Genomic DNA, 22,968 nt, shown 5'->3' on the forward strand with positions numbered 1-22,968 from the left:
TGTCAATGTATGGTATTTAAAGATATTTAGAAAAACAAGGTACCTGTTTTAAAAGTATGTTTTAACATGGAAAGAACATGAGCGTTACCACCTTTCCACAAACATAGAAATTTCAGCTATATGGAGAAATAAATAACAAGAATCTCAAAACCAAGTTATTAATTTAATTAAAATAACACTGTACAGTATTTGTACATAGCAAAATCAGCTACATTGAGTTCATGTTAAGTAAAACAACAATCTCAAACTTACAGAAAGTAAACATTGCTATATTAACTCTATTAACTACCATGTCACTGTGTGCTGCCATTGCTTGGTCTTCTCAGAGTTCCACTTTCAGTCAGGATCCTTATAACATTCGGAATATCAATTCCTTAGTTAAAGGCAAACAAACAAACAAATAAATAAAAACAGAAAATAAGTGGTCTGATGATAAAATACTTTTAAAAGCACAAGTTATACTGAAACATTTAGATGCTGACATGAGTTTGGATCTTTTCTTACTAAATGAAAAACATCATAACTGTCAACAATCAGAATGTGCCTGGAAACTGTGAGTGTATATTGCTGTGCACAGCTGTACTGGTTCAGTTACAGGGTCTGCTCTGTCTCCAACTTTCAAAGGTCTGCAGCTGATAATCGGGAAAGCATGACCAGCAGTGCTTGATTTTATCACTGTAACAGTAAGTCAAAGTGTCCTCTTCTGAACACAAGCAAGAAGGCCATGTTGCTTTGATGAAACTAATGTCCATGACTTTAGGTGGGGGAGAGATGAAGAAGAAACACAGGGACTGTTTAAGTGGCAATAATAAACATTCAGCGCCCATAACCAAATGCTAAGGGAAGAATAAGAGCAGGGCAAGTATGCCTGATGCTTGGTGGGGTGTGGGAATAGTATGTTCTCCCAGTCTCAGATCATCCTCAGCTCAGGAAACTTCCCAAGTCTGATAGGGCAAACTTTTCAGTAGCCCTCTTCCAAACACTTGCCCAGTCTGGCGAAGACAGCGAAGACAAGGACACGTAATATTTTTGTATCCACGGTATCCTTTTGCTAGGAGTTCCATAGATCATCCACCTACTACTGCATAAAGAACCATCTCTTTTTGTCCATTTTGAAGTTGGACTCCCATACTGCTACAAGTTTATGGATCAAGAGAGACAGGAAATGATAGAATCCTGTCTGTCATCTCCATCCATTCATGATTTTACAAAAGTCTGTTATAATATCTCAGTCATCTCTTTTCCAGGCCAAAAGGAATCCTAGCTTTCTATTGCTTCTTATATGGAAGATATTCTCATATTTTGTTGCCTTCTCTAAACCTTTTGCAGCAATTAAGTCCTTTATCTGAAATAAGGGAAACAGAAATATATACCCTATGCCAGATACAGGCAAAGCGTGAGTTTATGCAATAGCAAAATGATGACTCCCATCTTACTTTCCATTCTTTCCTTAATTCCTTGTATTCGACATACTCGTCTGACTGATAAGTTGGTATTTCCACTGATCTGATGAGGAGCTTTTGAAATTTGTCAGTCAACCAACACTTTTAACTGTTTTGAATTTGACAAAATTTTGTCATCCAGATGCTCATCCCTTTTTCCAGGTCATTTGTGAAGATACTAAACAGCACAGGTCTTAAGCACAGGCCCACAGTTCTCTACTGGAACTTCTTCTCACTGTAAAAAGTAATTGCCCATTTGCTACCTCTTTACTATTTAAACAATGCAAGGATTTCTCTCTTTTCCCACAGTTAGTTCCCTTAAAAGCCTCTGATTAGGGTACCTATCAAAAGCTTCTTGGAATTCCAAACAGATTACATGAACTGGATCTCCTTTATCTGACTCCTTTGCTGACCCCTTTCAGACTACTCCAGAAAGTCTGTAAGGCAGGATTTCTTATTGCAAAAGCTGTTACTTATTCCCCCCCAACCACTCTAAGCAGATCATATTTTTCCAGGTGTACACTAATTCCTACCTTGTTTTTCTAAACAGTCTCTATTCACCTGTCCGATAGAAGCTGGCAGTTTTAAAGATCACCTGGAATCCGATACTGGTTTTGGCTGGGAGGGAGTTAACTTTCTTCACAGCAGCCTGTATGGCGCTGTGTTTTGGATTTGTGGCCAAAACAGTGTTGATAACACACCAGTGTTTTGGCTGTTGCAGAAGGGTTCTTGCCCAGCGTCAAGGCTTTCTCTCTTTCCCACACTGCACCCTCACAGTGATTAGGCGGGGGGTGGGAAAAAGACTGGTAGGGGACACAGCTGGGACAACTGACCCAAACTGGCCAAAGGGATATTCCATACATCATGCGCAGCAGTAAAAACAGGGGAGGCAAGGGGGTGGAGGTTGGCTTCCAGGGTGGCTGTTGCTCAGGGACTGGCTGGGCATCAGTCTGCTTGTGGGTAAGTGCTGAGCAATTGTCTTTGCACCACTTGTTCCCTCCCACCCCTTCCCTTCACTTATTAAACTGTCTTTATTGTGATCCATGTGTTTTCTCACTTTTGTTCTTCCTATTCTCTTCCCTGTCCAGCTCCGGAGGGGGGGAGGGGGCAGGGGGCAGTGAGCAATGTTCAACATACAACAAAACCCTAAAAGAAGAGAAATATACATAAAAGGGAACCACATTTGCCACCCACAAATTTTCAGGTTCCAGAGAAAGCTTTATGGGAGAAATCACTATCATCAGTAACTTAACCATTTTGTTCTGGAAGTCCCTAGGACCAGGTGATATTCATGGAAGAGTTATAACAATTTGCTACTTTCATGGTTTTATGTTGTCAATTTGTTCCAGAACTTCCATTCCAAACAGATACTCTGCTGAGTTGTTGGCACGCATGTGCACACACCCATGCCCAAGGAGGGCTTATGGCACGGATTGCAGTCGCTCCAGTTTCTTCCACAGTGAACGCCCGGGCAAAGCATATCTTAAGCTTCTCTACAATGTACTCATTTTCAATGTTCTTTTTTTACCCTGATGATCCTAAACACACTCTGAGAAGCTTAGAAATGTACACAGGATGTTTCTGAAGAAAGGGCAGCGGTTGACTGGAGACATGGGAAGGTTTAGTAGCTGAAACTTACTAGAAACTTGTAAGCAAAAGAAGGACTACTTGTCTCTGATTCATTATTATTTCTATGTTTCTGTGCAAGTACAGTTCCTTCAGGAATCAGTAAAAATTTCTTTGCTGTTGGCATTCCCAAATCACAGACAAAAGATTCTCCTTTTTTCTAAAAACAATATGCTTGATTTTAGTTTACTGTCTCTCACCATATGAATGTTACTATGGACAAATGAGAAAAGAATTTAAAAAGAAATTCAGCAATTATTAACACCTTCATGGGAAGGCAGCCATTTTGAATTACATTCCTAAACTGGATCCTACAAAAGTTAAAGGGGAAGAAAAAAGTCTCTTCAGCCCTCATTAGTACCTCAAAGTTCTTTGACCCATGTAGTCCTTAGTATTTCACAGAGCTAACAAAATTATGTTATGTATAATTTTATGTATGTGTGTTTGTGTGTGTATGCATGTATACGTGAATTACCTCTGAAAGCTGGATTTGCTGCTGCTATTTTGTGTAGAGTAGCAGTAACTTCCTCAACATCCATATTTCTTACACTGTTCAAAAATTCAGTAGTGATGTTGTTCTCATATGCTGTTTCCGAAGAGCCAGTTGAAAAGTTTTGGGGTTCATCATCTTCATTTACTGATAAGGACTGCTTAGCTGATCGGTTGCTTGAATAATCTTAAAGAAGAGAAATACTGTTTTTCAGTAAGAGAAGATTCTGAAGAGGCTTCTTTACTTATTTCTTTAAACAGGGCTTTTCAAAACAAGCATTTCCAGTCTGGCACAGCAGCATTGCTGGTAAGGTTCACATCTGGCTTTGCTACATTTTCATACAACTGAGAGTCAGGAATGCTTTCTATTTACAGAAAATCCTGGAGAAAAAAGGGTGGGGAGGTGGGTAAAAGCTATTTCCATTATGCTTACAAAAAGGAACTAAGAGTTGCAAGTCTCATATATTGTAGGTCATTGCAATTTTTATTATTAACATTGTATTAATTGAGGTTTTCAAAAGCTAAGCTTCGTAGAAAAAAAAGAAAATTGCCACCACAAAAAAAAAAATCATACAAAATAGCTTCACTAGTATTCTGGGTATTTTTCCTCTCCAAGCATAAGATTGTACTTCCTATGCTTGAGAAAACTAAACATTTGTTTATATCAAGAAGGAAATGACCTCAAAGAAATCCAAGATTCTTTGAAAAAATTAATCAGAAGAACTGAGGCCAAGTAGCTGCAATATTCAGGTATTAAACAGAATTTTCCATCCTATATAACATAATTTTGTTTCCAGTAGCATCTTGATTGCATGAGACCTGCACTAAGCCTCTTCTCCACCAAGAAGGGAAAGAAATTGAGAAAAAAAAAAAAGCCAGAGTTAAACTTTGAAAGCCTCCTTGGAAACAGTTGCCTCTGGACAGAGGAAAGTCAGAGTCGTAACTAATTCAGTTCTTCCCCAAATCCTACAGTTAAGTAGGATGAATGTTTTTGAATAATCTGCCCTTTATAGCATTTGTAGAGAATGGAAAAAATCCCCAAAACTATTAAATTTACGCTACTTGACCTTGGCTTTGTTCTGCTCGTAAGCTCTGCTTTTAGAGAAGCAGGGAAAAAAGCTTACTAAAATTCATGTTCAGTGTTAAGATTAAAGCACATTCAAGATTGCAATGCTAACATTACCAGTATCAGAGTCACTAATATCTGCTGAAGTCAGGTCAGACTGTTCTGTGGAATGTTCCAATGCTTCTTCTCCATTATATTCAGTATCTAAGATGTCCTACGAGTTTGAAAAAAGTTGTGTTCAGAATTTCATCAAGACAACCTCTTAAAATGACAAACTACAACATTTTTAATGATCACAAAACAAATAAAAGACCAGTATTTCTGCTACCAAATTTGAAAAATCAAATATTTCTTTGAAGATCATACGACTGGTAATGAACTTCCATGCACACACTGATCATGGTACCTCTCTACATCTGAAAAAGCATTATATTAGGCCAAGAAGTTATACTTACAGAGCCTAATTCTCAACCTGTCAGGTCTAAAAAGGAAGCATTTTACACTCAGAATAAAAGATTTAGTTGAAAAATTACCAGCTGAAAGATCACAGTTTAGAATACAAAAAATTATTTTTCTAAAACTAGTAGGTTAGAAGTTACTTCAGTTAGAACTTGATTGTTTTGTAACATGTCAGATTTTGCTCTCCTTCCATATGAGTAAAACACAAAATCCTATATGGAAAAAGCAGCAGGAATAAGGTGAAAGTAAGCTTAATGAGGAAGTAAAAAGCAGTAAATAATTAATGAGAACTATAGGCATAGAATTTATCATGAAGTACTACCTTTGCAGCAGAAAGAAGGCAATAGAGGGAAGATGGAATATGGGGAACAAAGATAAACTTTATTATAAAGTCCTGAATTAAGAAAAGCTTTTGAAGACAAAAGAAAAACAAAACACTTCTTTCTTGAAGTGTCACCTCTGTGATTCTCTCCAGCTTTTTGGCTGGTACTTGCCCACATTTGGCATTATCTACTTAAGCTCACCCTTTAAATAAAAAAGTAGTTAACTAGCTGTAGTAGTAGGATTAGCTGTTGTGATGAATAAGAAGTCTGTTCAGTACTGACAATTCTCCAAGAAATGTTGGAACGGATAAGGAATAATGTTTCCTGTGGCAAATATGTTGAATGGATCACCAACAAGAGGAAAGTTCCTACCATCCCTGTTGACAATAGGGGAATGAACGAAAAATCAAGCATGGAAACCGTGGAGATTATGGAATAACGGAACGTAAACTGGAGGTATAGGGGATGCAAGTGGCAACCACAGCAGCCTCCAAGTACTGCTCAGAGCACCTCCATACTATGCCTCTGTAAAGACAAGTCAGTCAAAAGTAATAGCAAAGAGGGGGAAAACTGGGTTTCTAATAGTGTGGGAAGAATGAGACCTCAAAGGGAACGGTCCAAAGAGTAGGACAAAAAAAAAAAGTTGTGTAAGACAGAAAATTAATGTCAATAACGTTTGATTACACGGTGAATGAAGTGAAGGCTGGAAAAGGAAATGGGATACAGAACAAGAGTGTCAGGGAGGTCAGTGGAGATGAGAAAAGCTTAAGTTAGAACTGAAAAGGGGCAAAAAGAGCAGAAAAACTGAGATGTAAGGAAAAGCATGGGGAATAAGAGACAAGATGATTTTTAGCTTCTATTAAAAAAAAAAACCAAACACCCAAGCACCTTTGAAGAGAAAGTTTTAAGACTCCTCAGCAGAAAAGCTGTAAGTTTATCCTATCATCACTACAAAAATTAAAGTATTTAACAGCCAAAACTTAAAATAGTCTCCACAGCAATTTTTTTAAGTATAATTAAACTATCAATAACAAAAACACATAATTACAGGAATCTACAGATTTGTAGAACAAAACCAAAACAAAATGCAAATTACTTTTTTTGATACAGCCTGCTGACGATATTCCACTAGTGCATCTGTAAGAGTCTGTGTAACTTTTAGGATAAATGAAGCATCATCTTCATTCAGTATCTCAAAACTTTGCTAGGAAAAAACAAACAAACAAACAACAACACACAATTAAAAAATCTTCCCTCAGAAAGATTAAAGTATCAGCATGTATAAATAAAACCTGCAGGAACCTCATTTTTTATGTCTCTATCCTTCTGTCAGACATAGCTGAAGTTACAAAGCAAATAAAGTTTTTACTTTTAATCCCATAAACTGGGGGGGAAGGGAGGGCAGGAAATGGAAGGAGATCCTGATAGAAGGAAGCTGCAGCTACCCAAGACAATCCTTTGAAAACAAATAACTCAAGAATATGCCTGGAAATACATACAGGAAAATGCTTTTCCTTAAGTATATTGATCTCTTCCCAAGATACCTGCATACAAATGAATACGTACAACTTACCTGAGGCAGCGTAGTCATAACCCATTTCTCTAGAAAGTAGCAAAAATCCAGAACACTACTGAATGTAAAAATACATGCCGCCTTGCCTGATACTAACCTCCTTCTTCCCAAAAGGCCTAAGGAAAAGGCAGTCTTTGAAACTCTGAAGCTCTAGTAGGGGAGCAACTTCTACTGCTAATAGCCCTCACAAAGAGGGCTACATGCATCATCCTCTTGTCTACACTAACAAAGTTCTGCTGAAAACATTTCCACTGGGCACAACGTAACAGAACTGCAGGTCTGTCCTAACAATTCAAACTCTTCTGGATTAGAAACAAACACCTTTAAACACTCCAGACAACGGAAAAAAGTAATAAAAAACTAGCATTATGTTCATATGTGACAACATAACAGGGATTATATTATATTTTTAACACTAACAGTATTTCTCTCTCCTGGTTTGCACAAGTTACATTTAAAGATCTTGTCAAAACCCAGGTGGAAAAAGAAGGTTAAACTTGGGCAAGGATATCTCTGCTATCAGATAATAAAAGAAATACAATTATTTTAATGACAAAGCTGAGCATACTTATTTTCATAGTTAAAAAAGTATACAGTATGAATAATTACTGAACAACTGGAATTATACCATGATATGAACAGCAAGTCCAAAAAAGATACTTGTAAAATTACTTTCCACTACATAAGAAGCCTTTTGAATCCAACAACAGAAACACATAATGCAGCTTTAAAAAAAAAATGACTGTAGATGCTAATATTAAACAATTCTCAAACTTTCAAAAACAGAACGTTGTTCCAGTCACATTCCCAACAGTCCTCTTTTGTTCTCGGGGGACAATCATACTAAGCAAGAGGATGCCTCAAAACAAATTCAAGTTTTATTAGCAAGGTGCAATCTTTACACCTAATAATTCCCTATTAAAAAGGGGAAAAAAGATTTTATGATGGTCAATAGTGCTTATATTACCATGCAGTAGCTGAGTCACAGCAACTATCAGTAAAGACTTTCGTACAGTTTGTCACTGATGCTTTTAATAAAATTGCCATTTCTGTATGCAAGACCACAAATGGTGTTGCCATCTAACAACTGGCAACTGTTAGTTTTCCACTCTTACTGATTGCATCTCTGCTGTGAATGTGTACATAATACATATTTTCAACAACTGAACAGAACTCAGGTATTCTGCCTTTACAGAGAGAATAGGTAGGTTTTTTAAGTTTATGTTTTTCAGGGGTTTTTTTTGTTCAAGTATACAACTTGTATTTTATTTCTTACAAATTGCTTCTGTCCTTTCTGCATATCTCAGATATTTTTCTTCATTCCACTTCCTTCCATTATTGAATTACATCTTTCCAAGTTCCTCATTTGAAAATGATAGACCAATTATAAAAGAAAGGAAAAAAAAAAACTATAAAAGGACATTTTACTTAAGCACGTAATTCAGGAGTGGAGTTAAGCTATAGTTGAGAAAAATGCATTGATTTTCAATGCAAGTCATTCCTCTGACAGTAAACCAGTACTTTGGCAAAAACTCTGTCTAGAAACTTTAGAATGAATAGATATATAATAAATTCAGTGATATTAATTCTATTCTGAATCCTACTTTCTGACAAAATATGTTGTTAGATTAGCAGACTGCCTACATTTTGGCTTTCACGTTACTTGCTACATTTTAAGCTTAGTAATTCTGTGATTTTTTTTTTTCCCCTCAAAAATTACATTGCAAGTTAAGATTTAACACTCACCAAATAACCCAACAGTTCTTCTTGACTAGTGAATTCTTCAGGATTTGCTGTAAATTCTTGCTGTTTAATATTAAAAAAAAAAAAGTCCAGAGATCTATTATGTGCAGTAATTATAAAAATTACTGTTTAGTTTTAGTTATTATGATTATTCTAGATTCTTGCTCTAATTAAATTGTGTGTGCTTGTATGAAATATATACGTGTGTTTTCATGACAAAGTAGGAAAAGACCTTTACTTAATAGTTTTGCTTAGTAACTTGTAGCTAATTTATTGTCAATAATATTAATGTGAATAAGCAAAAGTAAACACCATTGCCAATCATATATTAAAGTAATTGTTTCCCCAACTATTTGTAAACTGGGGCAACCCATTAATGGAAAAATATTCACCTCAACTTCCTTGTTTTCTTCCTGCGATTGTTTATTGGTCTCGCACCTTAAGATAGAATAAATAAATAAATAAAACAGTATACAGTTGGTTGATCCATCAAAAATGTGTAGCCAGTCAATAACTGATAATCAGTTTAAATTCCTGACACTCTACTACTACAGTAGTTCTGACACACTCTGAAAGGTCACATATTATTTCCTTGCAGAAATCCCAGTGGTCCCAGGTATCATCATAAAAATTAGTTATGAGAGTTTTTTTAGTGTGATTAGCTAGTACATAAGTTCTAAAACCCAGAGTTAAAAAAAAAGTTTGACATTGGTAGTAAAAGCTCTAAGCTTTTTGTATGCATTGCAGAAAGACAAGGCCCCTGATTACAGTATGATTTTTATCAGTACTTCACAAACTTGCCTTTACAAAAATTCAGCTATAAAAAGAAGTATTTTACAATGTAGCCACAGAGATACTGGGCATACAAAGATTCATATGGCTAAAAGTTACTAACCTGTATTTGTGCTGTTCTGCAGCTACAGCTACTATAGAAGCATTCCATCCCTTTTCAAGCCCAGGAACCAGGGCTGAGAGTGGTTGGGTTTTTTTAATTAACCAAAACCATATGACTGCCAAGCCTAAGCCCTCCTCTCTCTTGAAATCTTTCTTAGGAATCAAAAGTGTAGAAAAGGAGATGATACATTTAATGAACTCAAAATAAAATAATTTACATCTTTGGATGACTGTGCAGAACTTCACTACAAAGAAATTAGGAGTCACAGAAATTCTCAGACTGATATTGCAGAATCTTTAAGTGGAAACATCATTTGGCTGCTTGCTGTCAATGAGAATGTGATCTTATTCCTTTTAAGAAACTATATATTGAGTTCACATCTCTCAGAAGTCTCAGAAAAATAAACAGTAAAGGAACAAGCTGAAGTCCTAATTTAGTAACTAACTTCCAAATCAGTCTCCTGCTTAAACACCTGGCTGCTCGTAGTTACCCAGATCTATCTGAACAACTGCATTAAAAGAACAACATTAAGTAATTTTCCAGAGGATGCTGTTCTTAAAACTTAAAGTACAGGACTGCACAATGAGGATCAGTAGGTAGAAATAGACAGCAGCATTTGCAGATGTGGATGTCTGAGCTTTTATTAGTTCCCTATTTTTGATGTTTTCACGAACTAGTTCACTCTCCAGATTAAGAAGCGTTACAGTTCTTTGAAAGCCAGACAAATGAACATGAAGATTCATAAACCTGGACTTGAATGTGGTTTCAGTTAATCCTTTTCCTTAATGGTTGCCCCATGGAGAGGCAGAAGTCCTACAAAAAGACATTTCAGGAACAAGGAAGTTTCTCCTTTTACTGGGTAACAGTAAACAAGCAAAAGGTGTTAGCTCTCCATGTCTAGGAGAGATACTACTGGTTTAAAGATAAGAAACATTCCAAAAGAATGTCATTACAGCAAAACCAAAGAACTAATTGTTGGAACAAGTGTCATATGTTTGGGTTGATGCATGTATTACATCCCTTAGCGAATGCTTTCCTGTGGTTCCTGGTGTTGCACAAAGACGGCTGATGTTGGAGATATCCCCCTCACGCAAAGGCTGATAGTTCAAACTAAACTCACAATACTGTTATTAATAAAGTTATTTACAAACAGCAAGCACAGTTTCACCATTTTAGAACCACACACAATACTTCTTATTGTTCCTCCAGGAAATACTTTGTAAAGATGAACCCCAATTGTTACAGCTATTTACTGATTATCTTTTCCTTCTAAAATCAGTTTATATACCACCCTAATTATCTGACATGAACCCATTACAGAGGGGTTTTTTAAACCACGAGGGAACATTCTTTTTGAACTTGTAATACATGAGGATCATGCCTTAAGGATGACACAGTTAAATACAAAATCTAGTTGCATCTAGAGCAAAATCTGAGGTCACTTTACATACACCAGGTTTTCTGTTGATGAGAGGAGTTTACAGCTGAGCACAATTTCAGAAGACAAGCATTTTACTATTATAGCATGCCTTTCTTCATCACAGCACACTCTATGCAAATCCAGTGTAGACAGCTATCATCTACATTTTCCTCAGTAAATTTGAAGGGGTTTGGTTTGGGGGGTGGTGGATTTTGTTTGTTTGTTTTACTTTTCTGAGTTGTTGCCTTTGCTGCCTTCTTCAGTCTTGTTGCCTTTGCTGCTTTCAATAGCCTTATTAGGTTCAACCTTCTCATCTGGTTTTGCCTGTTCATTCTGACTTTTTGCCTGCTCCTCTTGAACATTCTTTTCATCTAAAACAACAAAATCAGTATATTTAGTAATGGTTTTCCAATATTTTAAAAGTATTCTTTGCTTAGAATTTGTTTTAAAAATAACATCAATAAAACCTGAAGGTGAAAGTAAGGTGTCTTGTGAAGAAATAAAATAAAAACTGAACCTAAAAATCAAAGATTTGGTTCAGCCATGAAGCACAAGTTTGTATTTCTGATCAGAAATAATCTGAATGAGAATAATTATAATGCATTTAGACAGAACCCTAATCTCACCTTTGACATTAAGTCTACAACCAAGCAGCAACTTCTGATGTTCCTTCAGTTACATGGTGCTCACTGATTTTTGTATTTAATTCTGGTTTTGTTTTCAAGAAAATAAGCATTAGTCAAATATTTTAGATGTCATTAAAAAAAAAAAAAAAAAAAAATCTATCCAATCTATTTCCTTTTTATGCTTCTTGTGCTCTAAACAAAGTCTGACATGCAGCTGTTCCCATTTTTTTTTTCCTGACACCAAAGCACAGCTTATGTGCCCAAAAAGAGTCTGTGCCTTCCCCCAAAAATATGCATAGTAAAAATTTCTAATTATGAATCTTGTCTTGTTTCTATTCTAATGTATTCAGCGATGTTAAGTAAAACTACACTGTTTTCTTTGCAAAGACTGGGATTATTCTCTCCTCTGCCACAGACCACAAACCCATCCACACACTGTGCAAATTCATCTTCTATAGCAGAACATAACTATAGGAGCTATAAACAGGCACATACAGAGTAAATAATTCATACATTGGTGGAAGTTAAAAAAAAAGTAAAAAAATAATTTTTCTCTTACCTTGAATAGGGTCTGGTGTTTTTCCATCCTTATTTTTACAATCTGTTTTTTCTTCATTACTAAGTGACATATCCACATGCTGAACTTTAGCTTTCGAAGGGCTGTCATCTGCATTAGGATCTAAACAAACATGCTTGAAATGTAGCACAACGGACATTATCTTGATAAAGGAGGGTTCTAAAACTGCACTTCAATTTCAACTAGTTCTGTTTCTGTGCACTAGTGGTTACAAACATTAAGAATAATTTTATAAGCATTATTCTGTGAAAGCATATTAAATATGACCTACAAATTAATAACAAAGTTTTAAATATTTTATATCCTGGTTATAGTTACATACACAAAAGATGTAAATATTATAAATATAGTAGAATGCCACATAGCCATGTGCAAAATTAGACACATTAATCAATAGCAGAGTAAGACACTGCTAATCTAGATCATTATAGAAATAATCTCATTACTTCTATTGAGCTATTTTAAGACACCATTTACATACTATTATGCATTAAAATTAAGTACATTAGTTTTAACTCAAATCTTTATTTTTCATGAGGGTCTCGTAGCAATTTTTAGCTATTTCCTAAAGTGGCATGTAATTGTACTGTCTGTTCATCTGGATGACACTGTACTACAATGAGTTTTGAAAGATTAAACTGAGTGGAGAAGTCTCACAGCTACTACGTTCCTACAATTTTGTGAGTAGCAATGGCTAGTAAAACAGGAAGTTTTCTTCCACAGATAAGAGCTATAGCTACGCTTTAAGAATTCTGTCTGGCTTTCTGGACTGGAAATTAAATACACGCATGGAGCTCCAACCTGCTCCTTTTGCCCAGTTCACCAAAATGCTCATGAGTAGTTGGCACTGCAGAGACTACAGCAGTTACCAGATAAAAAGAAATCATAGGTAAAGGATCCTGGGAAGCGAGGGGGACTGGGATGGAAAGAGAGAGAGAACAAAGTCGTATAAAACAGGTCTCTCTAGTTATGTTGCCCCTGGAAAAACTTGTTCATCCATCAAATTTTCAATACAAACCGTACAAAATGCAGCTTAGAACATAAGCGCACACTACAGTTACTGACCAAATCTTTCAATTTGCCCTTAAATCAAGCTGATTTAGATCAAAGGGAGTTTATCCCAATTAGAAATTACAATTTACATCCCACTGAGCACACTTACATTCTTGCCATCTCCTCCTCATTATCGGAGCATCTGTAACAACCTAAACATAAAACCCATTTATGTTAGCTATTTTGTGGATAAAATTATTCCATAGGTATTTCATCTGAGTAAAATATTTATTTTTTTAACGACATGTGACCAGTAGTGTTAAACACATAAGTGTAAATCCCTGAATGGATATTCAAAAAGTCAGTAAGTCAGTTACCTGGACACTTATTTACCACAATTTTTGTTAGAGCTAAAAAAATCAAATAGTTTCAGAAAATATAGCAGTAAAATTAAACCAGGTTATGCATGCTCTATTTAAAAGTTCCTTAAAGCAAGGATGGATTTGCTATGGATGTAGTGAAACTGTTCCTAGAAAAACAAAACAGTCTACAAAATATAGATGGAATTAATTATTTCTATATCCATGAACGTAAACCTCAAGTAAAATATACAGTCTTGAGTCAAGAAGAAATTTGTATTAAGTAGGTCAAAAGAAAAAGAAAAAGTTGCTGCCAATAGTCAATTTTGGTTTTCTTTTTAAGCAGTGGTTAAAAATGGAGGATATGCAGACAGATTGAATTTGATGATCTGAAATCTCTCCCTTCTAGACCATTCACTCTAGAAGAAAGACTTGATCTTCCAATATTTCCATACTTTTTTTGATTAGAAAAGAGTAAGATCAGCACAGGCTCTCATCCTTGAACCTAGCTGTGATAGTATCGCACAGAAAGAAACATGGGTCTTTTGTCAGATGGGCAGGACATAAGGAGCTTAAACACAGTAACATTGTGAACTCCACTTTGAAACGAGACATAGCCTATGCACGTTAAGTAGCATTAGCAAGAGATCTTGCCAAGAAACACTGCTTAACAAGCAGGATGTTGACAGATATTGAAATTGATGGAGAAAACAAATTTAATGTATAACATGAAGAACACTAAGCTCCTGAGTAAGCTTGCCATGAATCAGAGTGGTAAGGTACACCTCAAGAATAAACTTTGCCAGTATCCTGCCCAGATAATTTTTTAATTATTTTTTTTAATAACTATAAAACTTCTGGAATTCTTAGAGAGATGTACCTTTATTTGTTTTCTTCCTTCTTTCTTCTCAATTGTTAATGCAACTTGCCTAACTTTTCTGTTCAGTTCGGAGCCTTTACCCTTAACTTCATCAGATTCTGCTATCTCAGGATAATGTTGTTTCTAGAAAATAAGGAAACGCAAATCCTGAAGTCACACTTTGTCCTACGCAACTCTTTCCAGATCTGGCACAGCTAATAATCATAGAAGGTAAATCAACTTTTACAAATACATAGCAGAACTTATTAAAATGATTATGTATAGAATCACAGAATAATTTAGGGGACTGAAGCCAAATCTGCTCAAAACAGGGTTGACACTGAACGCTGAACTGGTTGCACAGGGCTTTGTCCACTTGGGTCTTAACCTGTGAATACAGAGATTCCCCCATCTCTCTGGGCAACCTGCTCCAATGCTTGACTGCCCTCACAGTGAAACACTTCTTCCTTATATCAAGTACGAAACTCCCCTGTTTGAATTTATGTTACTGCCATGCACCTCCATAAAGGGACTGATTCTGCCTTCTTAATAACCTCCCCTAAGGTACTGGAGGGCTACTATTAGATCCCCCTGACACTTTTTCTGCTCCAGCCTGAACAAGCCCAACTACCTTAGCCTTTCCTCACAGGGCAAGTGCTTCAGCCCCCTGACCATCTTGGCAGCTTTCCACTGGCCTTACTAAATTTCATCAATAACTTTCTTGTCTGCAGTAGCACAAAACTGGACACAATATTCTAGATATGGCCTAACAAGTGTCAAGAACGGGAGTAATCACTTCCCTTGATCTACTGGCTATACCCTTGTTAGTATAGCTCAGCTTGCTGTTAGCCTTCATTGATGCCAAGGTACGCTATTTAAGCTTGTTGTCCACCAAGACCCCCAGCTACTTTTCAGCAGAGCAAATTCCAGCCGTTTAGTCTCCTGCCTGTCCCACTGCCTAGGGTTAATCCATCCCAGGTGCATGATTAAAGGTTATCCTTCTTGAATTATTATATTTTATAATATTTAAGAATATAACAGAGATGCAGTTAACAAGCATAAGATTTGGAATTGCAGGAAACAGTTCAAAGTAAACAAGAAATACAAGAGCTGAGAATATCAAAACCACCAATACAAGTCTCACTCAGCATATACATCTGAATTAATGACCAGAAACAGCATGATGACGAAGGATATCATTGCAGATACATTGTAATACACCCAATAACAACATTAGCTCTAAAACTGCCTCAAAATGCCATACAAACTCAACAACTTTCTAGGACTTTAAGATACATCGGATATAATACCAACTTTGAGCAGATATTTTATGGAAAGTATCCAAATCCCTTTCAAAATACTGCTTTCTCAGTTTTGTTAAAGCCCATCCTAAACAAATATATTCAAGTAAACATTCAAAGACTGGACAGCCTCATTTCTCTAAACACACTGAAAAAAATAAACAGTTCAAAGCAAAATGTATTTAAGCATTCATGGGCTGACGTGAACATTAAGAGCTTTGCAAGTCTCCAGAAAACAGGCACAGAACTTACATGGCTTGTCCAGCCACAAAACTGGGAATAAAACTTTTTTCCCCCCCTCATTCCAAGTCACAGCCTCTAATATCATGTTCATTTATAGTTACGTTCCTTTTAGTCTAAAGCATCTGAAAGATGGAACTATTTCTTCATTGATCCAGTTCTTTAAGATAATACAAAGCTTAGCCAAAAACCTACTTCTAGTCCATTTTAGCTGCGGATTTCACTATTGGCATTACTGGTCAAGCAAAATAGAATAATCTAAAAAACTTAGTGTCAGCAGTGGACAGGCATACACATTATTGATGAGAAGAATTTTAAATACATTTATCACAGCATAAACCCAGTTGCACAGTTGCAACAGAAACACACACATTTTCACAAAAGCTTATATAACACTTTTTTTTTTTTAATCATAATATGACTAGCAAATTCTCTACTTCAATTATTACATCCAGAAAAACCCAAAAAAGTCCTTACTCTAAAAACTTACCAGGTATGCCAGTCTATGCTTGGAACCACAAACATGCATGAACATGTTACTCAGTCCTGTTTTACAATGGCACAGTTGGCATTCATAGAGAAAAGGGAAATTCTCTTTTGATCTGTATTCAATTATATAATTAAGTCCTGTATTGATAAAAAAAAAAAGTTAGGAGATTTGATGTTTGCTGAAACAAATAATCAGTGCTAGTTACAAGAGACATTAAAGGAAACTATTACTATTGCATGCCAAACACATGAATCAAGATTTTCAGAACCATCATTATTTTGTTATCTTATCTTTTGGGTGTCTAGACTTCCTCAACACCAAGGGTACAAAACTGAATTTCTTTAAGATGCCTTATGTTTACCACATAGAACTTGACAAATTTTTTTTTTAAATCACCTAAAAAATTAATAGCAACAATTCTTTTGTAACTATTTAGAAGGGAATGTATTTTAATACATGCCTTGTAGTTATTTTTCCTGTCCACTCCACTCTCCCTTCCCTTCACGGGATTGGCAGTTAAATTGCAAAGAATAGTAACAATCATTTAAGTCAAAGTTCCTTTCTATCATATCACCTTAGATTGTTTCTAGAGTATACTTTCTACCTGTGGTATCTACCCTAATAAAAAATATTCCAGGCCAAATCCAATGATTTTGTTACTAAGATCAGTCACTTTCATACCATACTATAAGGTACTCAGTGTAAACTTAGTAAGATTTTATTACACATTATCTAATTTTACATTTAAAAAAACAAATTACTCAATACTCTTTAAAGATAAACACCACACAAGCAAACAATTACAGTATTAAAAACCCTCACCAAGTGCAGGTTCTGAATCTTTACATGTATTAAGCTGTTCTTCCAAGGTCTGTCCGTGAAACCTCTCTGGCTCAGTTTGCACTGTAAGATAAAATCAATTTTATGTAATCCCACATCATCCATCTATCAATCAGTCTTCAAAGTCTCAAGTCACATCATAAAACCCCTCCAAAATGAAATTAACTCCTGAGTTTCACCTTTGGCCTAGAGAAAATATGCCAAGAAATTCACATTCAAGTGAATCCCTGTTCATACATGGCCCCACATCACAAATTAAGTCAGTTATTGAAAAACGTTATCCCCCCAATCTTATTTTTACTCTTTTTATAGCATTTTGTTTGCAAATATTGTTTTAAGTATTATTACAAACTATTACTGCAGATGGAAAATACAATGAACAGAAATGAACTCCCAGTGACCTGCTAAGGTCTAGACATGACTTGTAACACTGTACCTCAAAACATTTTATTTCTCCCTCTTTTCTTTTTCTTTTTTTTTTTTTTCATTAAACATTCTTACCATAATCAGGAAGTTTTACAGGTGTTTTCACTTGCTCCCCTGAGCCACTTGCAGTTTTAACTAAATAAAAACAAACCAGAAGTGGAAATAAAATTTTAAGTACAAAAACCAATTTGGTATGATACTGGATTTCTTTAAAGAAAACTCTTTGAGCTTTTGCTGGCATGAGAAAAATAAGCCATGTTTAGTTTTGAAAAAAGTGGTCAAAAAAACCATTTACACCAAACAATAACAAAGTTATTTAATGTCAGGCAATTTGACAAAGCAGACAGAGAGGAAGACCAACGAAGCCACTAGTTATCACACAACATGAGTTCAAATACACATCACAAAATTCAATTATTAAACAGTGGCTTAAGCTGTAAGTAATTTTGTCTGTAATTTAATTTATATAGAAGACAACCTTCAACAAGGGAAAAGCCTGACTGATTCACCACGGTGCAAATGTCTTTTATTCTATAATGAACAAAGCTGCATTTCATAAATTTCAGGACTACTTTAATCCAATACAGCACAGCAATTCAGTGTAAATCCACTGAACTTGAGGTGCTTAAACTGCCAGCCCACATGCTGCCTGTCAGGGCACTTGACTCAGCCCATAACCTTCCCATCTTTTTGAAAAGTTCTTGCAGCTATCCTCTCCCCAGTCAAATATATTTTTCTATCCACATATGGCATGTAATAGGGCTGGGGCTGCAGAACCTTGAGAAAGGTAAGACAGAGATGACGACATAACATGATCTGCCATTGAGGAACCTGGAGAGAGAATGACATCAGTACGAGATGAGATTCTGCGTGTTTGGGATTGGAATGCCAAGCACACAAAGGAAGCAAGTTGCTATTCCTTGAATAGACACTTAATGCACTCACTATAGGACAACAAGAAGAACAGAATTTCAGAAATTCAGAAAGCTCAGCATTTTACTACATAATAATAAATAAATAAATAAAGCAGTACCTGAAACAACGCCAGCTAATGGCAAATTTCGTTTTTTCATCTCTTAAATATCCCTCAACCCTGTTACTCTCCTGTTGCAAGTAATCTCTTACTAAAACATCAGATATTGATAAGAAGTTGAGCATAAGGTTTACAATAAACCCTAAATAGAAGGTGGGAGTCAGAAGGCTTCAACCTTCAGATATGTGACATCAGAAAGAGTCACATATGCTTTGATTACAAAGATAAATACTCAAGCAAAGTTTTCATGCAGATTAAGTTACAAACTATATTGTGTTGACAACTGATGAAGCTGCCAGCTCATTCCTGCCAATTAGATTTTACTTAATGCTAGCTGCATTACCACCAACCTTCTGAAATGATCTTAATCAAAAGATCAGAAGAGTAAAAGAAAAGAAATAAAGTGTTATGAAGATAAACCTACAAAGATTCTAATAACACAAATCATATTCTGGTCACTAGAACTCATCAAGTTTTTTAGTGGCCAACTAATCCTTTAAAAAAAAAAAAAAGAAATAGAAAGACATGACGACTATCTGCCGATTCACCTCTGAACATTTCAGAGCATCCATTTCAGCAGCATCCAGCTGCTAAATATTTAAATTTGCTTTACAGTCTGTACAAAAATTCCCAGACTGGGTAGGTGCAATGACTATGTATACTTGGGCCACAACTTTCAAACCAAATTCTAGGAGCAGTGCACTGTAGAAACCTGTAAATAGAAACCTGTTAGACCTTCATTCCTTCTGGAACTGGACCAGTTCATAAAGACCTGGAGAAGGTTTAATGATATATTAAACCTATTAAAAGTATAAGCTCTTTTAAAAAACAAATATAAAGTATATACAGAAAAAAGTATTTCTACATGCTTTAAGAAGCATAGTTTTTTAAAATATATTTTAAATCTTGAAGGTCTCTAAGGTCTTGAATTCTTTAAGGTTTCTCAAAACTTTAATGTAGGTGATTTGTAGTACTGTAGCTAGTGCTTTTTAATAAACTTTGCATACCTCTTGCTCACACTATTGATTGATTTCTGTAGAATTAGATAGTTATGTCATTAAAGAACACAAGACACCTTTTAAAGCACAAGTCTTGAGAAAGTCTTTTTCTTGTTTGTTTCATAAACAACTACATTGGGGTGGGGAAAAAGGTATATGTATAGAACAGAGTAGGAAGTAAAAAATCTTGCACTTACCAATGCCGTGAGCTTTCAGTGCTTCTTCAACCTAGCTTCGCAAGTCATCAACCAACAAGGAAGAAAGACAGACACTTAAGATTCAAAAAATAACAATGCAAACATTTTATTATTTATAAAATATGTTAGATTAACACCAACACCACAGATTATCTCAGGTGAATAGATAATTACATGAAACTTGAAAGAGATCTACATCTTTTTTCCTATATTGTCTATGATTTAAATAATTCCATTCTGCATTTATTAACAGCCATGTATTCTCATGTATTGTCTTTACTAATCCAGAATACGAGACACAAAGTTGTAACAACATTTTCTGATAGGACTAATGTACAAAACTAAGTTCTACTTTATTGCAGTGAACAAAATAGTAAAGCAACAAAACTAGCTAAATATCTGAAACTGCACATTTTAACACTACATTAAAAATTAGATTTCAAACCCATATTCTGTTGCTAAATAAATCTGTAAAATCTGACAAAAGGTACATTCAAAAACTGATCTTACCGTCTTGTGTTTGAATCCAAGGAAGTGAGTCTGCAAGTTTAATGCAGAAGCACACCAGATTTTGCAAATCTAGGTTAAAGAGAAAAAGTATTTCTAGCATTGCACACAAACCAACAGAAAAAAATACCACCGATATCAAAACAAAACAAATCTCCTACGGAAACGTCAGTATATGTAAGTTCTACAAAAGTACTGTTCCTCCAAAGACAAACTAAAGCAGCTTCTAGATCTTTTCTTTATGAGGCTCCAAGACCACCCAAATACCGTGTAATGGGAAGGAATCTCCACATCACAGAAAAATTTCAGATGTCTCCAGAATCCTGCAGCTATCTCATAGCATATTTTTGTGTGAATAAGTAAAGACAGATCCAAGATCTTCCTCACAAACTATTAACCAAGTCTGAACTAGAGGCAAGGCATAATTGTAATAAGCCAGTACACCTGCCTAAGATGAGCCAGTTGTCCTCAGTGCTGCATCCAGACTAACACACTCTCATCAGTTTGGGGCCTGCCTCACTCATGTGCATATGAAGTTTTCCAGTCATAGCTGGTTTATGCCTGGGCCGGTTCAGAACAGGAGCAGATTAGGTTTAAATTCACGTGAATGAACAAAGGCAGTCCAAATATTTTCTTCTCCTCTAAAAAAACCAAGATGCTTAAAAACAACAGCAATAAACCTGAGAACCAGATAAATTAGAAATTTTTTTTTCTGAACAGGAGCTGCAGTTTAATCTTCCACTTTAAAAGAATGCCTTTATTTAGAAACATAATATTATTAAAATTACTCATTTTAATTAGTTAGTTCCTGACATGCATCCAAGTCAAACATGACAAAGACAGCAAAATAAGTTCAACTCCAATGCTATTTATTAATTTTGCTTGAGAGAAAAAAAAAGTTCACACTTGGTTTATGCCAACTTTGTTCTACCAAAATTATTTCGTATTATTTACAATTTTCAGAAAGGAATACTTACATTGCAGTAGAAAGGGTTTACTTGTTTCTTTATCTCAGCTTCAGGGTCCATATTTGATCTTTAGATGATAAGGAAAATCTAGGCAAATTGCAAAAATATTGCAAACTATTATTTTAGCCTCACAATATCATTCATATTCTTGTTCCACCTATTTAAAGGTCATCCATATTCCAATTTTCATTTGTTCCTCACCTTCAGTTACATTCAACCTTTAAATCTTCAGGCTAATAATCATGTTTTTAACTTGAGATCTAAAGTACAGCGTGGAAAGAAACAATTCTTCTCCAAGAGTTTCCCTCAGGAAACACAAAGCCACCAGAAGATTACGCACACCCCGAAACAAAACTAATCCGAATTATTTCAAGCTTCCCCCTTCTTCCCGGGACTGAAATGCACGCATGGGCTGGGACGGACGACACACAGCGGCAACAGCCAGGCATGCACAAAGCAAAGTATGCCTTTGTAACAAGAACACGACGGGGTTTTGTGAAGAAAAGCACACTCCCACTCCGGACCGCGGCGGTGAGGTGGGAGGGGGGGCGAACCTACAAGCCCTACATGAACAGAGGCGGCGAGAACGCGAGCCAGCCCCCGGGCCGCCCGCGGAGCTGACCCAGCACGACGCGGGGAAGCGGCCTTGCCGACACTTCCAGCTCTGCCGGAAAGGGGACGGACACCTGCTCCCGCAAGGAGCCGGGGAAACATCCGGGCCGTCGCTGCACCCAACTTACCCCAGGCCGGGAGCGGGCAGCACCCGGAGGAGCCGAGGGAGCCGGCACCCAGCGGCCACCGGCACGCCCCGCTGCCCGACCGGCTTTTCCCGCCGGCCCGCTTGCGGGGTGACTCTCCGCCGCCCGAACCGTCGCCGCGGCTCTCCGCTCCTCCTCAGGCAACCGCGGAGGGGAGGGGACTGAGGGAGAGCCAACGCGCGCGCCTCCCGCCAGCCGCGCGCACGCCGTTACGCTCCCAACCGCCGCCGCCGGCGGGGCCCGGGGCGCACCGGGCGGGTGGGAACTGCGTCACGCTAGGCGAGGAAGGGGCGCGGGAGCCCGGCCGGCTCGGGGGACGGTACGGTACCGAGGACCAGGAGCTCCGCGCCGGCGGGAGGGGACGGGGCGCGGCGCGGCGCAGGAACGGCGCGGCACCCCCGGCCCGTCTCCCCTAGCCGCCGCTGGGGGCGCTGGCGCACACGCGCGTCGCTCCGCCGGGCGCTGTCGGAGGTAAAGCCCGAGCTGGCGTCTTCTCCCGCTGCACGGGGACGGACGGGCGCGCGGTGTCAGGGATCCCCACTCCACCCCGCTCCGCACTGGGGACGCGGGGTGCCACGCTAGCGACGTACGGCCCGGGAGCTCCGCCCGCGGGCCCGCGTCAGGTGCAGACGGGGCTGCCCACCCCCTTCCTGGCGGCCGTTGGGTGTTTGCACGTCGCTCCCCAGAACACACACGCACACCCCGCAGCGCTGCTGCACCTGAAGGCTCAGGGTCCCCCGGGACGGATCCTCCCCGCGGC

The 22,968-nt window shown here is 37.4% G+C and overlaps 2 protein-coding genes across 6 annotated transcripts in view; one reads left to right on the top strand and one right to left on the bottom strand.

Annotated features, from left to right (window-relative positions):
- The window catches only part of MSANTD3 (Myb/SANT DNA binding domain containing 3), a 39,126-nt gene that overhangs the window by 3,156 nt on the left and 13,002 nt on the right, over positions 1–22,968 (top strand). The window contains exon 1 of one of the 3 annotated variants that reach the window (XM_076330157.1): positions 22,644–22,679. The exons of the other annotated variants lie outside the window; for them this stretch is intronic. The gene's annotated coding sequence lies outside the window, so the exon portion shown is untranslated. Of the gene's footprint in view, positions 1–22,643; positions 22,680–22,968 lie in introns of those variants that run through there. 3 annotated transcript variants of the gene reach the window in all.
- Positions 145–22,952, bottom strand: LOC143156526 (uncharacterized). Of its 3 annotated transcripts, none has more exons than XM_076330154.1 (17): positions 22,928–22,952; positions 21,460–21,537; positions 20,486–20,554; positions 19,976–20,006; positions 17,823–17,882; positions 17,304–17,384; positions 16,482–16,618; positions 14,472–14,594; positions 13,402–13,444; positions 12,222–12,341; positions 11,266–11,407; positions 9,114–9,159; positions 8,725–8,784; positions 6,502–6,609; positions 4,741–4,837; positions 3,544–3,744; positions 145–373 (listed from the first exon to the last, which is right to left on the bottom strand). In XM_076330154.1, exons 2-17 carry the CDS (start codon positions 21,508–21,510, stop codon positions 294–296), a joined length of 1,449 nt encoding a protein of 482 aa, XP_076186269.1. In that variant the 5' UTR covers positions 21,511–21,537; positions 22,928–22,952; the 3' UTR covers positions 145–293. The 3 variants fall into 3 exon arrangements, with proteins under 3 accessions (XP_076186269.1, XP_076186268.1, XP_076186270.1); XM_076330153.1 differs by lacking the exon at positions 22,928–22,952 and adding an exon at positions 22,191–22,383; XM_076330155.1 differs by lacking the exons at positions 8,725–8,784; positions 22,928–22,952 and adding an exon at positions 22,191–22,381.

This window comes from Aptenodytes patagonicus, chromosome 2 (genome assembly GCF_965638725.1).
Source record: "Aptenodytes patagonicus chromosome 2, bAptPat1.pri.cur, whole genome shotgun sequence".
Taxonomy (NCBI): domain Eukaryota; kingdom Metazoa; phylum Chordata; class Aves; order Sphenisciformes; family Spheniscidae; genus Aptenodytes; species Aptenodytes patagonicus.